The 25118-nt window shown below is 30.0% G+C and overlaps 1 protein-coding gene across 1 annotated transcript in view; it reads right to left on the bottom strand.

Moving 5' to 3' along the window:
• Positions 1–24288, bottom strand: part of LOC106459940 — a 38319-nt gene extending 14031 nt beyond the window's left edge. The window contains exons 1-11 of the mRNA XM_013919609.2: positions 23842–24288; positions 22246–22421; positions 21015–21085; positions 14072–14238; positions 10754–10845; positions 9444–9553; positions 7307–7409; positions 6140–6226; positions 5189–5279; positions 3763–3814; positions 1063–1172 (exon numbers count right to left, since the gene is read on the bottom strand). Coding sequence (XP_013775063.1) covers positions 1063–1172; positions 3763–3814; positions 5189–5279; positions 6140–6226; positions 7307–7409; positions 9444–9553; positions 10754–10845; positions 14072–14238; positions 21015–21085; positions 22246–22421; positions 23842–24229 — 1447 coding nt within the window. The 5' untranslated portion in view covers positions 24230–24288. The remainder of the gene's footprint in view (positions 1–1062; positions 1173–3762; positions 3815–5188; positions 5280–6139; positions 6227–7306; positions 7410–9443; positions 9554–10753; positions 10846–14071; positions 14239–21014; positions 21086–22245; positions 22422–23841) is intronic.
• Between the last annotated feature and the right edge of the window lie 830 nt (positions 24289–25118).

Below are 25118 nucleotides of genomic sequence, written 5' to 3'. Positions count from 1 at the left end.
GCTAGCAGTGTCGTGAACCTAACATACTACATGGCCAGCAGTATTGTGAACCTAACATACTACATGGCCAGCAGTGTCGTGAACCTAACATACTACATGGCCAGCAGTATTGTGAACCTAACATACTACATGGCCAGCAGTGTCGTGAACTGAACATACTACATGGCCAGCAGTATTGTGAACCTAACATACAACATGGCCAGCAGTATTGTGAACCTAACATATTACATGGCCAGCAGTGTCGTGAACCGAACATACTACATGGCCAGCAGTGTCGTGAACTGAACATACAACATGGCCAGCAGTATTGTGAACCTAACATATTACATGGCCAGCAGTGTCGTGAACCGAACATACTACATGGCCAGCAGTGTCGTGAACTGAACATACAACATGGCCAGCAGTATTGTGAACCTAACATACTACTTGGCCAGCAGTGTTGTGAACCTAATATACTAAAAGCTTACTACTGTTGTGAATTTACCAACTAAACTGCATACAGATAATGTTGTTGTTGTTAAAATTTATCAAAAAGGTGTCCAATGGGATTCAAATAGGATTAATGTGCTGGCCAAAGATGTCAAATGTATGCAAGTTTTACTAATGACTGACAGTTTCTTTGAACATCATGCTGATAAGATTCTCATGAAAAAATACATTAAATAGCTAGTAAAAAAACACATTAAATACTCTTGCTAAATTAATAAGATTTATCTAGACCCTTTGAAAGTCAATGAAATCTTTGTTTTTATTTACTTACTATGGTATGTCTAAATCTACATTTTCATAAGGTTAAAGCAGTATATGATCAGTCTATTTTACACATGTAAATAAAAGGAGCATTCTGCAAATATAACAGAGGGGTTAATAAGATGTCCAGTCAGTGTACCAGGCTAATAATGTTAAGGAATTAACCAGCTATTAGTTGAAATAATGTTGATAATTTCCTTAGAAACACTTTTACTATATACTATAACAATATTGATTATTACTCTACAAATATTCTATTTGTTAGTTATTGCCCTAAAAATACCTCAACAAATGGTACAATTCATAACTCACCATATGCTCTGACAACATTGGCTATGGCCCCAGCTGCACCTTGCCTTACAGATGATATGCAGTCCTCCAGGTTTGTGAAGAACAGTGGATATAGTTTGTCCATCACATTGCTTTAAGTAAGTAATACCTTCTTCAAAATCTAGCAATAATACTCCCAAAGATATGAAAAAGTTTTTTCAAACATTTTTACAACATTTCTTTTTACTTGCTTTATGTTTCTCGCTCTGTTAGGAAAGTACATGCTTTCATCTAGTATGTGCTCATTGGGATTGAAATAAAATCACCTCAGAAATGTACGAGAATCTGATTATTTGATAAAAATATCAAAATAATTTACTTTAAATAAAACATACAAGTACACAATAAATTATCTTCAAATGTAATGCAATTCAAATGTACATTTAATTTCACAGTCTTGCAAGTTTTCAGTTACTGAAACATATTTCAAAACCAAGGTTGTATATTAAAATATCAAACAGTTCTGAAAATCTAAAAATATAAATTCCTGTCTTAAATATTTTTTTGTTTCTACTTTCAGGAAGAAATTAAAGAAATGTTTTTCTCAGGTTAGCTAACACTAATTTTGTGAAGTTAGAAGTGATTCAATACAGAAAGCTAATATACCAACAATGTAATATGTTCATGTAACTTATCCAAATCTTTTTTTTTCTAAACAATTTCAACAAAAACAAAAATGATAAACAAGATCTAAGTATAACATTAGTAAAAACTTTACCTAAGAAGTGTTCAGAAAACATCTATTTTCAAGATTAAGAATGTATTCCATAAAATATATTTAAATTAGAATAACATGTTTCCTATTGCTTCTTTAATTCTACTATAATATTTAACCACAGCCCAATTTCAGGCATGATCTTTTGGTACTCATTTAAAGTCTTTATAGATTTAATACTTCTAATTTTCAATCTGGCAGTCTTTCAGATCATATTATAAGTCTTTCACATACAAAAAATCATATTTTTTAGTGAAGCATTTTTAATAAAATAAAATAAAGATTTGTCCATGAATAAATTGAGTATTTGTTTTGAATAGTCCATGTGCAAAGTAAGTTTCATGTTAAAATTAAAAATTCTTTTCCTTATCTCACAAATCTCAAATTTCCTTTTTGTAATCCCTAGAACCTCCTAAATGCATTTTAAACGTTTTTTTCAGTAAAATTTTATAGTTTATCTGTTATTTTATCTACCCTAACTCAAAACAGGAAAGGTCAATTTGACCTACTTCGTTACCACCAAAAAAACAAATCGAAATAAACCTAAATTACCCTTTTTTTCTTTCTAGAATGACTTCAAATTGTAACATGAAACTACATATATTTATCCTAAGTACCTCTAAGTTCATAACAGTATACATCTATTTATAATTAAATTTTATTGTTTTATTGCTCTTTGAACCGTGTCTAATTACTATTCGTGCCATTATAATTTGTAACTCACTCAGGGAACATGCAGCTCACATTACACTAATGAGTTACACTACTCACGAGCTGCTTGCATGTGTGCCTTGTGAAACATTTTTATTACTATATTATTATTTATTTTACCTAATCTAATCTTAACTAAACCTAAAAGGATCCCTATTTTTACCCTTTAGTTACTTTTATAATTATACATAAAGAATAAACACACGAAAAACAAGAAATACAATACTTAACCAATATTCTTTTTTCTTGCTGTCGACTGTCAAAGAGAGTTAACCCAATTTTTTATACTATAGATAGTAAAGCACTTAATAATTTTTATTTAATTAATAATGAACCAAAGAATATAGACCAAGAACATGCAAAAGGTAGACAAATTCACTTACCTCTCAAAATGTTCCTGGCTTTCTAACTATGCAACAAGAGCTGTTACAGATTCAACCAAGCTAGTCATTAACTTTCCCACAGGAACAATGTTCATACTCTGAGTGAAATTGACATTTAACTGTTCAGAACATAACATTATATAATATGTCATTTGGCTTTCTGTTGGTTAAAGGTAATATATAATGAAACGTAAGAGAGAACTATCAAGAATTCTGAAAGAGAGGATGTGACAGGTGGGTGTGGCAGGAGGGGTCTGATTTTATATCCGATAGCTCTGTAACCAAACAAAATTGAAGGCTATAAAAATTATGGTTTGTCTGAGCAATAATGATTTTATAGAGAGTAATTTATGTTTAATTTCGTACTTTTTTTTGAGGGGTGGTAGATAAAATAGGGATGTTGACATGCTAAGAGAAAATGTCTCACGTAGGTCACACTAGTGGAAATTCAGGTTTTGTTTTAATATTGCCTTGTAGAATTAAGAAGTTAAAACTTGTATACTGTTAGAATATGGATTATTAATTAAGATTTTATGCTATTCTACTTTGTATAACATAAACAAAAAATAGTTTAATAAAATTTTGAATATAAGACCCAAAAACTTGTGTCATGCACAGTAAAGGATACCTGTGGCGATAGGGTTAAACAAAAAATGTTCACGTAATTTAATAAATATTGTAAATAATGAATGAATAGATCAGTTGAAACACAAAAATACCACAACCACATACAAAAGACTGTGGTGCTTGGTTAAAACAACATTCTAAAAAGTTTTATTTAGTACTTATTAAAAATTGCAGTAATGGTGTTCTACTTAGATGTTAATTAAACCATTAGAGACATCGAGTCAAACTTAAGTATAGAGAATTTACCTTGCTTCTTCTGGATAACATAGGACAAAGTTGCCACTTGCTAGACATGCAGCTGTAATAAAAAACACCACCACCATTTAATTAATTACTGGAACAAGAGATGTGACTTTTAATTCAACTCTTTTAAACATTTAGTGCATTGATCATGTAACATTAAAATTTCAAAACTTTACTCAGTCATTTTGATGTACTTGTATTACTCTTGGAACAACTGTAAAATTTAAGAATATTTCACTTATGAACTGAACTTAATTTAAAATGTATTCTGTACACGTGTATAATCAAAGATTTTTGCTTATAAGTAAACAGAGCAAGTTTCAGATTTAAAATCCTGAGAACTAATACATATTTTATTTCTCTAAAACTGAAAATTTTAAATAGAACAAACTAACATTTATTATACCTGGGTAATTAAAAAAAAGCTCTTAACACAACTTGTTTCAGACTCTCAACATCCTAAATTCTCTCTTTTTTGCACCATAACTCATATTTACCACATGTTACAAAATCTATTCTGACATTAACAGAAACAATTAAATATCTAGAGCAATGCACATACGTGTACATGTTAATTCTAGTATTAGAATATTTTTAATCACGAGACTTAAATATGAATTTCTATAAGCAACTATTCATGATGTTAGAAAAACACGTAGTTTCAAGAAGTCTTGATAGTAGCAACTATTGATACATTAATAATTATTCAATATTTCAAAAAATTAAAACAGTATCCTTACAGCTTTGTACCAAGCCTCAACTGCTACCTGTCTTAAAGCTTTGTACAAAGTCTCAACTTCTACCTCTCTTACGGCTATGTATCTAGCCTGAAGTCACTGCAACTTATCTTTTCTATAAATGATTTGTGTAAAAATGAAAAACAGGCAATGGAAAACATATGATATCTACCTAATCAAACATGTCCAAAAAATAGATAATCCTGTGAATATACAATCAGTAATCTTTTAGTTCCTGCAATACTTCATAATAAATTACAAATTTTCCAATTGATGACTTCAATGATTAACCAGTGAAATGGAGCTAGTTTCTTTATTAATATTTAACTTTAAAATAATAATCTATACAATAACAGGGAGATGGTTTGTTTGTATTTGCAAGTGGTTTATGATTCATCTCTCAGACCGATTTAAATGGTTGCACAGTGTACTAAAACAGATATTTTATGGTACTGAAGGTGGCAAAGCAGGAACATATCTTTGGCATAAGAAATAAATATTTGTGCAAATCAATATTTGTGTCTGTGCAAATCCTAAATTAAAGAACATTATTTATTTTTTAAACAAAAGAAAACAAGAAAGGGAGACATCAGTAATAGATAAGGATACACTGTTGAAGTATAACATAAGTGGTCAGTTCTATGCATATAACTTGTCATTAATTCAAATAAAAGTATTAGTCATTCTTTTACCATCTCTCACTGGCCAACTGTCATCTTGAAAACAGATCACCAAAGTCTGCAACAACTTTTGAACATGCGGGCCTACAGCTTCTCTTTTTATCTGAAAGATTTTTATAAAACTCTTAACACCACAGTCTGTAACAGCTTTTGAACATGTGGGCCTACAGCTTCTCTTTTTATTTGAAAGGTCTTTAAAAAACTCTTATGCAGAAATAAAATGAAGGTTTTTGTATTAGAAATAATATCTAGATATTCCAAGTCAATATGTAATCAAGTTTAGTACATTTCTTTAATCAGAACTCAGCATTATGAAATACAAGAATAAAAATGAACTTTAATTAAACCATCCTTAATAAGAAAGCATAAAAATTCGGAAAGAAAAGAATAGTATTACCAAACAAAACAGCATTAAATCAACACTTACAAACTTAGGTCTATAAAGAGAAAAGAGCAAAGTAGTGACATAATGTGAAAATGTCAGGACTTCATCGTTCATTAACATTTAACTTGTAAATATTGGATTTAATGGTTGCCTAATTCTAGCAGAGACTACCATACACATGTAGATAAAATTTTATTATTTAACTTTAAGTCAGCTTTTCACTTCCACAGTAACAAGTTGTAAGACTTACCACATTATTGAATATACAGTAGTATTTCATTTATATATTAAAAGTTTCTGGTATTTTTCTTTAAGTTCTGCTTGTACAGTTAATAAAGTAAAAGCATGGCCTTTACTCACTATTAACCATATCCTTCATTTTAACATTTAACATAAATAAAAAAGTTTAATATTCACTTACAAATTATACTGATAGAAAAAAAAACAAGTGAACAATATTATAAACACCCAAGTACAAACACTTGTAACAAAAGATCACCAAAAGAAAGTAATGAAAGTATGTTTTGTAAAAAAACATTTTAGCAAACACAAAACCTTAACAAAATTAAGACAAATACCTTTGAAGCCAACTCAGCAATACAAGCACATGCAGCTTCACGAACTGCATGATTATCTGCCTGTGTCTGAGAGATGTAGTAATTTACCTGAAAAGTGAGTAAACAACATAAAATATTCATCATATGGAAATGTGAAAAAAATATATAAACCGTACTTTTGTAATTGCTTAAACCTACATTATTAGCTTTAAAAACAAAAGGTTATTTATATATATGTTCAATAACCTTGAACGAGATTAGTTTAATTTTTGGTTTATTTTAGAGTTCTAACAGACTTAGTTCATTGCAACAAGTTTCCTTCAAAAACTTGGTGCCACAAGAATATATCTGAAGAAATTGATAGACCCAAAACTGGAAATGTAGATTATTTCAAACAGATCATATGCTGTTTAAAATATGTACTTTCAGCCTAATACAGTGTATCAAGAAAGGATAAAGTCTGGTATAAAAGAAATGGCAATCAAGAAAGCATGATAAAAGACATTTATAATACATTATAATCATAAAAGCATGGCTTTAATTAAGAATAATAATAAAACAATGACAGAAATGATAACAGACAGTTCAAAATTAAATAAAGCAAAAAATAAAAAACATACAATTTCAAAGTCAGAGCTAAGTAATGTTCATCAATAAAAGGGTAAAAATGTATTGAATATATTAATAGATCATATTAAAGCTTTCAAATTATGTTAATTTTAATTAGATCCTTTTTGCTTTATTTGTATTCAGATTATAATCAAAATTGTGTTACTTTCTGACAATCTTAATATATATAGAAGCAAATAAAGACAATAAATGATCATTGTTCTTAACAAAGACCTTCAATGGAATTAAGTTTTATTATTTTATAGAAATTAAGTGATGTAATCCAGTCCTAATGACAAATTTAAAACTGAACATATTCCCATAGATACTATAAAAAATATACAGAAACCCCTGGTAGTCACATATTTTGTTTTCCTTAAAAAATATAAAAACAAATGATTTTTTGAAAATCAATCACAGAAGTTTATGAATTTTCTCTAAACAATAAGAATATTAAAAAATTGCAACGGTAACATTAACTTTCTATAAAATATGTACATCAGTGTTGAAATTATGTGAATAAATCTACACGTGAGAACTCATGATAGATAATTTCAAACTATTTAAGCTAGTAATTACCATATGCTCAATATATTTCTCTACAAGTTCTCTGCCTTCATTTTTTGCCACCGTCTTCCAGGTTTCTTGGGAATAAATTCTAACTCCTTCTGCCACATAATACCTTGAAACAGATTACAATCAACATAACTGCCTTACCATTACTAAATAGTAAATTTTCATTAAAAATTATCAATATAATAAGCACACGTGTTTTCAAAAGTTAACAGCACATTTCAGGTTTCTTGGGAATAAATTCTAACTCCTTCTGCCACGTAATACCTTGAAACAGATTACAATCAACATAACTGCCTTACCATTACTAAATAGTAAATTTTCATTAAAAATTATCAATATAATAAGCACACGTGTTTTCAAAAGTTAACAGCACATTTCAGATTACAATATAATGTGAGCAGTCACAGCTGATAAATGGTGAAAGGAAAAATAAAACCCCTTTTCTTTCAATTTATCCAGTGAACTTTATTAGAGATGTTTTTTTAAATAACATTAGATTTTTAAAATTTCAAAACTCTCCGTAGTATTCCTAAAGCACAATAATTCATTGGTGATGCATCAGGTCACTTGACAACAAGTATAAGACTCCAGTTCATGATTACACTAGAATCAGTACAAAATTCTTACAATCCTTGATTATATGATATCTGACATATCTGCAAAAATGACTTGTGTTGAACTCTCTGTAAAACTTGTTCAATGTGATTTTTAGAGAAAGCATATTCTTAACATGTCCAAACAGAAAACTTATAACACAGCTGTCAAAACTTTGAAAAGTAAACCATTTTTAGTTTAGTATTAAAAATGTGATGATTTATGATATATGTGTAGCATGCAGAATATAAAATTGTGGTTTGCTGTTCAAATGAAATTGAAAAATAAGACCTTATATTACAATATTACTAAAAAAATAAATACCTTAAAAACTAATTTAAATTACTTTTAGTGTTTAGCTGCAAAGGTTATGCAGTCTTAAAAAATTCTGATGTATCACTTTAAAAAATGGGGATGAAATTAATGATGTGTGGGAACTTTCAGATTAGTGGGATTATTAACCCTCTTAAATGCAGGTAGGGCAAAGTGAGCATGTTGTGAATTCTTAGTTACATTCAAACTCTAATTAAAATACTTTATTATCAATATATATATCAATAAACTTAGTATCAAAACATAGTTAATAAATCAAACTTTAATATAAGTTTTAATTTCTAAAGAAAATATTTAAGTTCCCAATATTCACTTGTCTGTATCACATGATTTGTTTGTACTGAATAACCCATTTTAGATTTTCTCATCACCCTCTCTAAGATATCCTGAGGTTAACACGAATTACACATTTATAGTATAGAAATTACAAAGCCATAATCTAATTTTATAACCCCCCATCTTCTTGGCTTATGGAGATATAACCCAGAAAGCTAAACCAATTTACCATGCCTTCCTATCACATCTAGTTATCACAAAATTTCAATAATTCTTGGATGTTTGATCCTGGATTATTTGCAACTAAAAGAACATGAAGATCTTGATTTACTAATTTATACATATGTTCAACTCATTCTGATAAGAGCGTTTGAATAATTCAGCCTACACTTCCATTATTACTATTACTGACCAGGTAAATGAATTATTTTAAGGCATTTATATCTTAGTTAGAAAGCTAGTTAAATTATCTTAGCTGTAGGACATGGTATGCTTTGTGCATGTGATTATTTTAAGTTCTGAATTACATATTTGAAATAAATAAAAATTATTTATGCTCTGCTAAGAAGGTTACAAAAAAGTACAGGTGAAATTTCATTACGGACCAAGAGCAAAAAACAAAAAAAAAAAGAGGATAGATGTAAGAATTAAATTTCTTGCTTTTATGCATATTTTTCATATATTGTTACAAAAGTAACTAAAATGTAAAAACAAAAACTCTGTAGGTTAGATAAGAAAACATAAATGAAAAAAGGTAAATAAAAAAAAACGACCAAACCCATTTACAGAGAGTGAATTTCTTTTTATATACATACAGATTACTAAATGTTTCAGTGATAAATATGCAGCTCTTCAGACACAGTTGTAAGTGTGACTAGAAAAAATAACATTTTCATTTGATATCAGTAATGTTATCCTATTATGTCTTGATGCTTACCTATTCAGACACATCTGTGGTAGCAGTTCAGGAAAGAAAACTTCTTGTTCAGCATCAGTGGAAAAAGACAATAAAAACTTTCTGGTTGCTTCTGAAGCAGCCAGTCGTACCTACATCAAACCAAACAAAGAGTTATTAATTTCTTTTGTTTCAAGTTCCTCTTTTTGCATAATTTTACATCTCTTGAACCACTACAAATAATTTGTATTTATGGCAAAGCTATTGAGGCTATCTGCTGCAATCCATTATTATACTGACAACAGACAAAAAAGTTTTAAGTACAAATGATTTGGAATAATAAATAAGAAAACAGCTTTAGCCACATACAGTATGTAAAAGACATTTGCATGAATAGTCTTCCATATTGAAAATTTCCTGATTAGTAGTACAAAGTTCCACAAATGATTTGGAATATACATGTGGATAAGTTGTATGAAAAACTTGCAGAGTGGTTTCTTCACATTCTGTCTATAATTCTGAAAAAGTTTTGTGTGTAGAAACCACACATAAATATACATGTGGATAAGTTGTATGAAAAACTTGCAGAGTGGTTTCTTCACTAACATTACACATTTGCAAGTGTAAGGTATTATTATTGTTTTTTAATTTGGAATGTTGTAGCTGAGTTATTTAAAGCCTTCAATTTACTTTGAAAATTGTTTTATGTAATCTGGTTCTGTATGTAGATGTTCAAATGTGCTGGAGATTTTGTAAGCAATGAACCAAGATACTGACTGTGTGACTTTTAGACTAGAGTATACACTGTTTCTAGTAACATCAAATGTCATTTATGAATTTAAATGTCCTAGATATAGCTCTAGATAAATTGGGTCTACCACCAGATGACTAAAAATGTGTTGAAGAACATGTAAATCTAGTATAAAAGATCACGTTACTTGAAACTGTGACATAGTAATACACTCATCTACATTTAAGATTCTAAGTTTCAAAAGAAACATTGTTGACTCATAAATTAAGACCTGAACTAAATATTAACTAGTTAATCAATAGACTTATTGTTACACAGTTAACTTCCAACTTGTGTATCAAATTTATGTTCAAAATGCCAACTTCATGACTGAGAAATTATCTTAAGGTCAAAAGTTTACACCTAAACCTACAATCCTTCCACAAAACGTAATAAAGTTTATAGTTTACTGGAAATACCAATTTTTCTAATTTAGAAGCAGTCAGTAACCTAACAGGTTAACATGACTTTAACTGTTAGTTCTATCTATGCAGTCTATAACAGCAGATGTATATTGACTTATATTGTTAGATACTAAAAAGTGATAGATAAATATACTAACTTGACTCCAATTGTCAGCCAGACCAGCAGCAAGTTGTTTACTTATCTGATGACCAAATCGATCAGCTGTGAATGGCTTTTCAGCACAGGAATCTAGAATAAACAAGTTTCTACACTATATAAATAAAATAAGATATATTTTAACATTTACAGGAAAGAATTGTAACAATGGCATCTCTTTAGCATGGATGATATTCTAAAGAAATTTCTTGGACATGACCAAAAACAAGAAGTATCTGAAGATGAGGATACATCCAGTGGTTGAGGTAAACCACCTATCAGATGAAAAAAAAAAGAGAGATAAATATATAAATAGAAAGAGCAGATATGAGTGCCCAAATCTACAATGTCCAACACTTGAAAAACTAACATTTGCTATCAGCAGTCAGTTTTGAGATGGTTGAAAACTACCATTTGCTATCAGCAGCCAGTTTTGAGATGGTAAAAAAAACTACCATTTGCTATCAGCAGCCAGTTTTGAGATGGTAAAAAAACTACCATTTGCTATCTTCAGCCAGATTTGAGATGGTAAAAAAACTACCATTTGCTACCTTCAGCCAGTTTTGAGATGGTTGAAAACTACCATTTGCTATCTGCAGCCAGTTTTGGATAGCAAAAAAACTACCATTTGCTATCTGCAGTCAGTTTTGAAATGGTAGAAAACTACCATTTGCTATCTTCAGCCAGTTTTGAGATGGTAGAAAACTACCATTTGCTATCTGCAGCCAGTTTTGGGATGGTAGAAAAACTACCATTTACTATCAGCAGCCAGTTTTGGGATGGTAAAAAAACTACCATTTACTATCAGCAGCTAGGGTTTGACCTTTTATCTCTCAGTTGTGTTTAGGGAGCATCACTGGACATAATGCCTTGATAATATAATAAAAACTGTGGTTTATTAGCCACAACAAAAGTCTTAGATTGGTTGATAACTGAATACCAAATATTGCTTATACTGGGGTGATGTCAGAATGATTAAAGAAAAGGTTGGAGAGCTAAGTTTGGTTTAGAAAATGATATTTAATGAGAGATATCTTCACTCTGAACATCCTAATAGAAAATATGCTACAAAACAAAAGCCTTATACCTTCTTCACAGATTTAAAGTGGCATTTGACAAAGGGAACAGTTACAGGATTGTTTTGGAAGATACAGAGGATTGAAATTAGGAGAAGAATGTTCAGGATTATACAAGAGGTCTCCAAGGAAACAAAAATTAGAGTAAAGATGGGAGGAAGACAAAGTAGAAAGTACTTATTTTTTATGAAATGTTTGTCAGTGCCCTCAAAGGAACATTGTAATTTTTATAATAATTGCCTAGCTGTATAAACAATATAGTAAATCCTCAGAAAGGGGAAAAATTACTTCTATTATAGAAATGAAAACTATTTATTTTCAAATATCAAAATATACATAACAATTAAAAACATAACCCCCATCCAGACTGATACAGTGTTAACAGTGTGCTCAATCATATTAGTAAAATTAATAACCTAAACAATACAGATAATTTAGTAAACAAGTTGTGATTAAAGATTTAAATAATTCACTTATAAAATTTTCCTTTTCTGAACTAATATTTTACATACCATTTCAAAATTATGTACAAATCCAATTACATTCAGGTTTATTTCTAGTTCAGTAACAACTGTTCAGCCAGATGTAATGCTAAATAAAATTAGAGATGTTGATTGGAACCCTTATGAATTCTAGGTTTTGAATAATAATAAAAGAATTATCCACAATGTGAAAAGCTTAAAACAAATATGCTGTTTTAGTGCATACATTTTATGACTATGTGAAAATTCCTTTCGGATGACCTGGTTATAATAAATCTGAGGACTTCAAATACTATAAATCAGATTTCAATGCCTGGGGTGGGCAGAGCACAATTAGCCTATTGTGTAGCTTTGTAGTTAACAACAAAAATAACTTTAATGCCTTTAAACGTCAAATTTACCTACACTATTAGTATTCCTATTGTATTTTATGTTGTTGAAAAATACCTTATTAACAACTACTAATGGGTTACTCTTGTACGTCATTTGGTAAAGTACTTACTACAGTATACAAGAAGTTTCAGGTTCAATCCTGTTTTCTGGAAGTTCAGAAATTTGATCTCTACATTTCTCCAGGTATTAACAATTCTCCTAATGTAGGTAACTTGTGTACTTATTTTTTATCAATTTTTTTTTCTGAAACCTGTCTTATATTCAAGTTTCATGTAACTCATAGATATAATGAAGATCTAATTAGTTTGAATAATTAAAGTATTACTTTAAAAAGTTACTGTATTGTAACAATATATCCACTCAGTTGGGAATACAATATACTACAACCTACTATATAAAGATGAAAAGCTGTCTATCTGTTGCAGCGATAACTTGGCTGTTATGGTACCGATCAAGATGCAACTTGCATGAAATGATGGTACTTTCTACTGTAACAAGCAAGTTTTATATATATATATAAATGGATGATGCTCTACTTTTGGAATGTAATAATATTTGAGAATAGGTTTGTAGAGATTGTGATGAGTAATAACAATGAATTGGGTAGATTCATGCCATACGCTTGGTATTGCTGGTGTCCAAAAATCATAATCATTGACTGATATTTCCCATTGCATTTGCTTGGTTGTCAAGGAGACACATTGACACAACATCACCAAATTTTGTCCAATCAGAACCCTTGGCTACAACTCTATAATAACCAACATGTTTTACTTGCAGCACATTTCAATTCTGAAAATGTCCAAATTAAACTCAGCAGACTAACAAAACCAAAACCAGATAGTCCAAAGAGAAAACCCTGAAATTCATAATAAAATTTACTGCTTTTACTATCACAATTAATAATTTGCAGGATCATACAGTTGACCAAGTATGAATATGTCTTTGAGAATCAGTTTTTTCACGTGTTTCAGTCTTTAAGGATTTATCAAGAAGAATATTTGAACATAACTTAAAAATATACAGAAGTCAAAATGCTAATCAACCAATACTTAAATTTTGTTTTAGTGAAATACTAGAAATGAGATAGTAATTCTCCATACATATATTGTTACTAGATTATAATTAATTTATAGAAAATATATTCATATCACATTTATTTGGATATAATTTTGAGAAGAAAAATTAATCATTATTTTCCATCATGGGAAGTTTGTAACTTATATGCATTTCTTAAATTCAGGATTAAATGGTACTGTTGAAATAAATAGTTTTAATAAATGCTGAGATTTATTCTTTCCAAACTTATGGACTTTGTGATGATATAACAATTTTTTTAAATCTATCATGCTCATACACTAATTTTACCTGTCTGTAGGGATCCACATGCAATTAGTGATCCTAAAACATAATATCCTGTTTCTCGAACAAAACGATTTGTATGTTTTAAAGATTGAAACAAAAGGTCCAACAGTTCCTGAGTTATCCATGGCCAAAACTCTGTCCCGCATCCATCCACCACAGCCTGAAGACACCTAAACAAGTTTAAAAGCAGTTTCAAATACTAGGAATTTTTAAACTGAAACACAGCAATACAAAATATCATGAATAACAAATGTTTATAAGATTGTATTCCTAGTATTAACAAAAACATTCTATATTCTATGACTGACATTAGAGATTAAATGTAATTATAGTTTGTACATCCGTATGCTATATTCTCGTCTAGAGGCAGATGGAGGACAGATGATTTTCAGTTGGGGGGAATAACTTATTCACCATAAACAAACACTAACTTACAAACTTTTCTGATATGTTAATAATTCATAAAAATTTACAACCTAAAATACGCCACAGACATTAAGAATTGTCATACAATCATCTGCATTTGTTATTGTTTCAAAAATCAATATGGCATGGAGTGGAAGAGCTTATCAAGTAAATTTAGTTGAAATAACAGTAGATTTGCAGAAAGTGTTACATGTCACCTGATAACTCTAAGTAGAATATTTACCCTTAATTGTAGGAAAAACATTGGTTGGATGAAAAATAGGAATGTGTGCATAAATCTCCCTCTGGTGTCATTTCAAAAGTTTTCAACCTACACCAACCAGACATGTGAAAGTATTTTTTTAACAAATGTTATGTAATTAAAAAATACCTAAAAGGAATAAAGAAAATATACAAATGGAACTAGAAGCACAAATCTATTACTTGTTCTTTCAGATTCCAAATCAGATCTCTGCAGAAGACTATGTGACACATACACGTGTATATGAAATTGTAAAAGTTGATAAGGGAAATATAATGGAGGTTCATTTTAATGCCAATAAAAGAACCCTTCATATATATATATATATATATCTGTGTGTGTGTGTGTGTGTGAGTTTGTATATTTTCACCCCATATTAAAAATACAGTATGATTAGATATCATGCATGATTAAAATGTAACCAATAAAAACACCTACATAAATCAAAGAGAAAGTAGACATGGTTAACTGTGTGCTGGGTTATCTTTTTTAATTAAGTAGAACAAATGGGAGATAATAAAACAGAAATAAATAATGTAACTTTATTTGTAATAATTAGCAGATGATTAGGAGCTCAAAGTAGAAAAGACGAGATCTATGATAATACATAAATAAACCAAATTCATCTGCTATCGTTAGCAGGTAAATTAAATGAAGAAACTATTAATCTAAATGATAAATAGATGTCAGTATGTGTTTTGAAAATGATCAACTTCATTAGCCAATTTTCACATCATGGCTTCTCTCAACCATGTAAAACAAAAACAAGCAAAGTTCTCATATTTTGAATACTATAAAGAAATTTTAAATAAAATACAAATTTAAACCTTGCATCATTTCACTGAATTTTTGAAGTCTAAAAAATGAAGTGTCGTTTATTGCTTATGATTACATGAGTACTAAAATTAAGAACACTCTAGACATCATACATGGAAAAAAGCTGGAAGATATGCTAGCTAACTTTATAAGTCTTTGGAGACTCTTGCCTTGTGAAAATACTGAAGACTTTTTTTTAAATGACTTTCATTTGTGGTAAGTCATTGGACAGTGAGTAGGTACCAAACTATTGGAGAGTAGGTGGCTAATATTAATTCAATTTTTAACCCTCATAGTAGGCTATGGACTGAAAATCCAATAAGCAGGATATTTACAACAATTATCAAACACGGTTTCTATAAACAGTCATCCCAGAGAACACTTTCTGAGGAATGGGATGTGTATACATGCTTACCACAATGATGTTGTATGCAAAGAGATGAGATGATACAGTACTACTCTGATTAACTATCCTCTATAATAGCCTATATAGTGAAATAAGTGTTTAGAAATTTGTTTTATATATTATAGGGCAAACTGCACATATAGTGATGGTCAATGATAGTACATGATATGCATGGACCTCAGATAAATATTAGATTATAGCTACAAACTCCACCTGCCTGTTTCAAAAACAATAGTGTCATATTGATCCAGGGTTTCTGCTTGACAAATACAGGAATTTATATTAATTTGTAATAATTACATAAAAAGATATACAAATAAAAGAAATTTGTTGGGGTCCATGTATGCTGATGAGGGTTAAAGAAGAAATAAACACTGTCAATTGTACTTTGGCCAATCAGTCTTGTTTAGATGGTGAGGAAAGTTTAAAGAATTTGATGAAAAGTTCTTTGGAAGTTCATTTGATGAATTTCAAAATTTTGTCAGAAAGCATACAGGTTTTAGAGAGGAAATATCCTGCTTTATGCATGTAATAAATTTTTTCGGAGAATGTTATTTTTATCTGATGATGGTAAAAGAGTGAATACAGTTTACTTCTATTTTCAGAAAGGTTTTGATAAGATGCTACATAAGACACTGATTAAAAACATTAAATCAGTTAGAGTATAAGTTGGTTATAAAGGATGGCTAGCTGGGGGAAACAAAAAGTTGTTATTAATGGATTTCAGTCTAACTGGATTAATGTTTAAAGATCTGTCCTGGAACCATTGCTATTAGTCATTCACATTGATAACATTCATAGGAGCACACTCCAGAAAGTGGTTAAATTTGCTGATGACAAAAAAAAAACTTGTGCTGGCTGTTTATAATGATGATTATGCTAAGATTTAAAAAGATATTTATATCAGTTGGTTAGATGGACAAACACGAGGCTAACGACATTTAATTATGATCAGTGAAGGTTAAGCAAGTGAATTATTCATAATATAAATTACACATATAATAGGGATGGGAATCCTCTTTAAGTGAATGAAGAAAGGGACCTTAGTATATTCATTGATATGATTCTTAAGCCTTCAAGACAGTATACTATCACAAGTAATAAAGCAAAGAGAATTTTGTGTTGTGTATGTATATATATATGTATATATATATATATCAGAACATTAACTACATGTCTTAAGAGGTCATGATTTTAATGTATAACTTACTAGTTAAGCCTCAATTTGAGTACTATTTGTAGTTTTGTCTTGTTAGCTTAGGAAGGACATTAAGTTGTTGGATAGGTTCTGAGGAGGGCTAATAGGATGAACGGTCATATAAGGATAGGCTGAGATATCTTGCACTCTATCTTGAAATATTCAAAATTATTAAGAGAACTGGTAAAATTGATGTATGAGATTTTTTTTCACATTGAATTTTGAGGGTACAAAGACAAGAGGTCATAGATTTAAGATTAAAAGACGAGACACATATCTAGCGGAGGCAATTTTATTTCCCCAGTAAGGTGTGGTAAGTCTGTGGAACAAGTTGTCATCTAAAGCGATAAAGTTGCAAACTCACAAGAGTTCAAGAAAAGGGTTGATGACTATTTGGAGAGATCAGGGCTGGATTCAGTGACTATTTTGTGCATGGTGAGGGAAGATGGGAGTGATTATATCCTCGATGGTTGAAAATGCCTCTTGGTGCAGACTTTTAGACAGCAACCCATCCACCTGTCTTTTGAATGAGCACAAAGCAAACTGAGAACAAACTTCATTTTTGAAATGATTGCAAATGATAGTTTCGAAAAAAAGAACTTTAACCCTGTCCAGATTGGAGAGGTGTCATTGATATGCCCTAATTTTTTCTTTATCTCATAGTGGCAATATTTAACCATACTTCCTGAAACTTTGTATGAAATCACTAATAGCATCTAGTTTTGACACTAAAAACTTCTTACAATTGAATTCAGTATTTCTATCATTTTTTAGTTTGTAAAATTTCAAAAAAAAAGTTCAATTTTTATACATCCAGTCAGTCAAAACTGCACTGATTTTTTTCAGGAATTAAATGTACATATTTATTGCTACTACAAATATAGTACAATTGGTAAATAACATAAATATGAATCTGTATATCTATTAACATATTTCTTTTGGTACTCAATTTTTGCAAATACTTACAATCACTGCTTTCAGTTATAAGTTGTAAAACATGGTAAAACTGATAATGATTTATTGGTGGTGCTGTACTTGACCTTTCTAAATGGTCTCACCATTACCTTAGTCAGGCTAGGCAACAATATTTTGATGTGGTTGAGATAATTTATATGTAACAAATGTAGTTTCTTTTCAATCATTTATAAGCTAATTTATTTATGTGCATTGTTTCAATATAGTAAACTTGAAAATAATATTCAATGAATAAGGACTTGAATCATCAGAATAATTTACCTATTATACAGTTAATTAGAATAAGCTACAGGCATATCAACATTCAAAATTTCCATTTTAATGATGCACTTAATCTTTTTTGAACCAGAACAGAAGTATAAAATGACATGCAATTGAAATAAAGGTCTACACACACAAAATTCTAGATTTTGTTACTTCGCTTGTTAAACACATGGAAAAATCCAAAAATCAATGGATGTAAAAGCTGTTAAATTTTTATTAAATCCCTATCAGAAATGCACTAAACTGCAACCCTGAGCATGTAAAATCTAAAAGGTTTTCACCTGCAGCATTTCTTTCCTTTACAAAATTTGGATGGGCCTTGATTACCTTTACAACAGTAAATCTACATGAAAGACAACTATAAGTATACTTCTGTATAACTGTTATGTATGACCCCAAAACGTAATAACTGTTTTCACTACAAATATTCTCTAACTGGTAACGAAAGGAGATTGAGGGACTCTCCCAGGAATTGCTCCACAATAACTCTACACACTTATGTAAGTCTTAACAGGACCCAGATTTCATATATTTTATAAGGAAATTTATTGCATACTTAAGTAAGATTGACATAACTTTGAAGGTAAAAAGAGTATCTTATCATACAGTCTAGGGAATATTACTATTTCAAGAATTTATCCAAGAATTTATTTAACTCTCTCAACACAGGCTTGGTCAATTTGACCAAACATGTGACATCTTTGTCTCATTCAAAGTCCTTATAGATTTGATACAACTAACTTTTAATATAGTATGTATATCTTCACGAAATTTGGCAGTCTTTCAGTAAACATTATAAGTCTTTCATATACAAAAAATAAAATTTTTAGTGAAGTATTTTTAATAAACTAAAAATAGATTTGTCCTTGAATATATCGAGTACTTGTTTTAAGTAGCCTGTGTGCAACTTGATTTTCATGTTAAGATTAAAAATACTTTTCTTCATCTCAAAAATTTCATTTGTGTAATCTCTAAAACCTCCTAAATATATTTCAAGTTTGTTTTCAGTAAAAGTTTATATTTTATCTGAAATTTTCTCTACCCTAACTCTATACAAGGTTGGTCAATTTGACTGACCTCGAAACCACCCAAAAAAAAAAAAGAAGAAGAAAATCTGAATTATCCTGTTTTCTTTCTAAAATGAATTCAAATGTAACATGAAACTACATTTGTTTATCCTAAGTAGCTTTAAACTTGTAACAGTATACATCTATTTATAATTAAATTTTATTGTTATATTGCTCTTTTGATTGTACTTTTAACCGTGTCTAACTATTCGCATCATTATAAGTTGTAAATCACTTGGGGAACATGCAGCTCATATTATGCTATCGAATTACATTACCCACGAGCTACTCCAAAATTGTTTATTTTACCTAATCTAACCTTAACTAACCTAAAGAGATCCCTATTTTTACATTTTAGTTACTTATATAGTAATAAATAAATAATAAACATGAAAAACAAGAAATAAAGTACTTACACAATCTTCTTTTTTTTCCTACTGTTAATTGTCAATGACACTTAACCCTACTTTTTTATACTAATGGTAGCAATGCACAAAATAATTTTTATTTAATTACATAATACATCAAAGAATATAGACTAATAATATGCAAAAAAGTAGACAATTTCCTCTAACTCTCAAAATTTTTCTGGCTTTCTATCTATGCGAAAAGAGCCATTACAAGTTCATCCAAGATAGTTGTTAACTTCCCCACAGGAAGTAACCATGTATTGTAAGTGAAATTGATGCTTATCTGTTCAGAACACAATGTTATATGTCATATGATAGATGAAAATCTTCATTTCTATTGGTTATAGGTAATATATAATTAAACGTAAGAGAGAACTGTTAACAAATCCTGAAAGAACGGATGTAACAGGTGGGTGTGGCGAGGAGTCTGATTTTCTATTTGATAGCACTGTAACCAAAAAAAAATTGAAGGCTATAAAAATTATGGTTTGTTTGAGCAATGACAATCTTATAGTGAGTAACTTATGTTCAATTTCGTACTTTTTGGAAGGGTGATAGATAAAATAAAGAACATACCTTGAGAAAATGTGTCATGTGGGTCACATGAGGTGAAATTCAGAATTTTTTTAAATATTGCCTTATAGAATTAAGAACTTAAAACTCACATGCTATTAAGATATGGGTTATTAGCTAAGATTTTATGCTATACTAATTGGTATAACATAAACAAAAAGTAGTTTAATAAAATTTTGAATGTAAGACACAAAAACCTTGTGTTATGCACAGTAAAGGTTACCCGTGGCGATAGGGTTAACCTTCCAAGGATAGCTAGAAAATAAACCAAATATTATTTTCCCATTAAAAAGATGATTAAAGTTATAACCCTTCCATTAAGTCACTTTGAATGACAGGATGATACTCGCTAATGTTAATTTACAGCAGATAAAGCATCACTTTTAGTAGTAAGGTTTTAAAATTAGTTGACTGGACAATAAAATGTCACAAATGATAGAGGTTGAAGTTTGTAGTTAAGATCAAATTAAAAATATGGGTACCTAACAAGATTTATCATTATACTGTGTTGAATCATAAAAAAAAATATATTAGCCAAACAATGATTAAAAACTAATTCTTCAACCTTACTTCATGCTGGTTTCCAAGCACTTCCATCCAGCGGTGTCATGAAATATCTGAGCAGCATTAGCACTTCCTCGCTAAAATAAATAAATAAAAGAGACAATGCTTTATTCTGACTGAGCATAATGAAAACAGACCTCAATAAATACAAGTCATTAAATACCCAATGATCTTAACACTATTTCGTAATGCTGGTCATACTTGTAATTAGTAATAAGTATTTACTTTTTTTAACAGAAGTATTAATTTCCAGCTTGCTTTTTCTGAAAATAAATAAATGAAATGACTAATGAATGAAAAAATTGGTTTGATTCAAATTTAAACAAAATGCAACTACAAACACACACAAACCAAATAAAACCTTTGTTTCCAGTGGTGTGCTTCACAGGTAAGTGCTTTGGACAATGCTTTTTTTTATTTACATTCATGACATTTATAGAGGCACATTTCATAAGTTATTGTAGATCACATTAAACTCTTGGGTTTTATAATTGTATTGAGGATGGTGAAATATCAGGGAAGGACTTGGATAAATTGGTAAATTGGACAAATAGTTTGTATATGATGGTTAATTAGAGTAAATCTTGATACCATTTTTATTATATATAAGAACCCACTCAATAGCATGACTGAAAAAATTTCTTTCAAATGGTGGTAGATAAGTCACTCTAGCCATCAAGATGTTGCTCTTTTGCTAGTTGTAAAGCTTGTTTTTTTAGGATATATTTTAGACATACTGATTACATGTCAAAATGAGATAATTATCTGTATAAAAACACTTGTTAGGCCTCATATGGAATACTGTGGGCAGGAATGGTCTCCTTATGTAAAAATGGATAATGATTTACTGGAAAGGATTCAGAGGAGAATTACAACTGTAGGATGAATCCATGGATGGAATGATTATCTTTGACAGATAGATTAATATCTCACAACTTATTTTCTCTTGATACAAAAAGGGTAAGAGGTAATCTTGTTTACAAGATCATCCATGAGTTTGATAGAATAAATGCCTCTGATTTCTTACCCCTTCTTGTATTAAAACTATAAGTTGTGATTAACTACAGTGGGTAGGCTGAAATAACAAATTAAAGTGACCATTAACATAATTAAAACTCCAGTTTTTAAATATGGAATCAGTTATTTGAGGTTTAGGAATTACACCAAGCATTAATAAAACTGTAAAATAATAATATTCTATAAACTTTGATTAAGCATGTATACATATTTATCTCACCCTTTCTAAAGTCTTCTTAGGAGATTTTTCATCATCATTACATTCTTGTGAAACTCCTGTGCTTACATCTGAAATCTCTCTTTCCAAGTTGTCTTTGATCAATGTCAGTAGTCTCTCTTGGCACTGATTATAAACTTTGGTACCATGGATTTGACATAAGAGTCCTATCACTTCTCCTGAAAAATCAATATCACATTACGACATTATAACCTCTTAAGACTTGTATTCAGTATATCTGTAGACACAACCTAAAATCCTATTTATTTGCCACTAGCAACAGCACATTGCTTACAATGATAAATCAGAACACCAATATCTATTTTTCCATGACACTGTTAAGGTTATTCTAATAATTCAAATTTTGATAGACCTTATATATTACCATGCATTTATTAAATTAAAAGCAATCTGCCAAAAAACAGCAACATCCTCCTCCTCGTCAGCAACACCCAAAACCTTAATAGCATCAGCATATTTGAATAATTTATTGACCATTCCTTCATTTGTGTTATTTATGTAAACCAAAAAGAGCAAAGGTCCTAACACTGAGCCCTGAGGTACCTCACTTGTGACATTTATCTGGTTTGAATGAATTCCATTTATAACAACCCTCTGCTTTCTTACCTCTAGCCAGTAAGTCAATCTATCCCTGAAACTTACAAATTGTTTTTTAGCAAGCCTTTTATTTGGCACCTTGTCAAATGTTTTCTAAAAATTCAGATACATCAAATCCACACAGACCTGTACCCTCACCTACATAAGCAGTAATCTCTTCAAAGAATGTCAAAATTTTAGTAAAGCAAGATTTTCCCCTATTCAAACCATGTTGATTATCCAACAAAATTTTAAATTTTGTTAAATGACTACACATAGCATTTTTATCAGACTTTCAAAAAAATTCCCCACCACTGATGTTATCATTGAGTGAATTTCAATATATTAAATCATCTTTGAATTTACAACAATTAAGTCCCAATTTTGATGAATTAAAAAAATTAATTTTCATTCCACTGTGTTTGAGAAGTTACCTATAAACATATATGCACCACTAATTGTATGAATTAGTTGAAGATCAAATGTAACTTACAACAGCAACTGATAGATTGTAATTGAACCACCAAATCTTTATTCCAATTTTTTCTTTCTCTTTCTTTAATTTTTAAATCCAACATATCCTCCATAGACCTATCAAATAGAATTCTAAACTAATTCAAACTTCTTGCTCATACTACACATCTACAGATAACTGAATACCAGTCAAGGTTTATAAAAAAAATAAGAAAAAAACCCTATAACAAGGCTCTACCTACATATATACATCAAAAGCTAAACCCCATTACCTAATATTAAAGTTTACGTTATGTTTTCATTCCACCATTAAGAGACACCTATAAAGACTGTTCAACTTCACAGTTTTGAACATTTTAATTCTGTGCTATAGACAAAAACCTTTAGTTTAAACTTTAAGTACCATAGCTAAAATGCTTTAAACACCATGAAAATTTATCTTAACAAGCAAAATTAACATAAGGGCTAACATAATATAGTTAAGTAAACTAATCATTGATAAAAAAAAAAAGAATTCATGCTTCTCACCTGATGTCAAACGAATTCTTACTTCTTCATGTGTCAGAAGTTTTTCACATAAAGAAAAAAGTTCTAAAAAAAAGTTCTCTGACTTTAACAGTTCAATAACATCACTGGTACTGTCATTGGAGGAAGATGTTTCGGAATGACATTTTATGGAAGCAATAACAAATGAAAGTAAACCTTTTACACCCAACAGTGCCCCTAGTTTTTTCTCCCAAGAACTTGAAGTATCATTGTCTAAAAGTTTGACAAAAATACTTTGTAAATCTTCAATATCTTTAATAGAACAATTACTGTTCTGAGACTTCTCCAAAAACGTCATTAAATTTGCATAACCTTTATCACGATTAAGTTTAGTTCCACTGCACAATAACTCTGCTATATTTTCAGACATGATATAAACAACGCACTTGTTTTCTTTACATTCACGCTAGGCCTAACCCCTACCAAAGTCTCAAATGACGTCATTTTTTTCAGAATTAGAAGTAAGCGGCTAGGTCCGAATTTCTGAACAATAACTTTAATATATAATAAAATGTTAGTTGATCAGCCTGTAGTTGCTGAATTTTTATAACCATATTTTTAAAAAATATTCACCAATGTAAATAAAGCGTTTGAAAATATTTATTGCATTACAATGATGTAAACTCTAAAAAGTGAAAATCCTAACAGATGGTAGTTAGAAACTATTTGATGTTTTTATCTCAATACATACAGCAAGACGGATGATTCCAAGAAACTAGATGTTGGTTGTTGGTTTGTTGAATTTTGCAAAAAGCTAATCAAGGGCTATCTGTGCTAGCCACTACTAATGTTGAATCGATTGGTTCAAGAGAAGGCAACTAGTGGATCCCACCCACCATCACCTCTTGGGCTACTCTTCACCAACCAATATTGGAATTCAAGGCCACACAATAACATCTCTGCGATTAAAAATGGCGAGCACGATTAGTAACAGGTTTTGATCCCACGACCCGCAGATTGCAATTCGAGCGTCCTAATCAACAGGCCATGCCAGGTTCCCTGAAAACAAAAGGATACTATTTTGCTTCCGTTACTGTTGTTTTTGGTCCCAATTATTAGAGACTTGGTTGTTTTAGAACAGCTTTGAGAAATTTTGAACTTAATTGACGATTTTTAAGTGTAGTTTTAGAAATGAGTGTTTTATTACCTTATCAATTTGTTAAGAGTTTTTGATAGTACTTCAGCTTGTTTTGTATGATAAAACTCAATTGACATATATCTACAATATTTGAATATACTGTGCGCTTCTATCTTCTTCT

Source organism: Limulus polyphemus, unplaced genomic scaffold (genome assembly GCF_000517525.1).
Source record: "Limulus polyphemus unplaced genomic scaffold, Limulus_polyphemus-2.1.2 Scaffold684, whole genome shotgun sequence".
NCBI classification, from domain to species: domain Eukaryota; kingdom Metazoa; phylum Arthropoda; class Merostomata; order Xiphosura; family Limulidae; genus Limulus; species Limulus polyphemus.
Note: the sequence above shows the minus strand (reverse complement) of the source record. Positions and strands in the feature narration are given on the sequence as shown.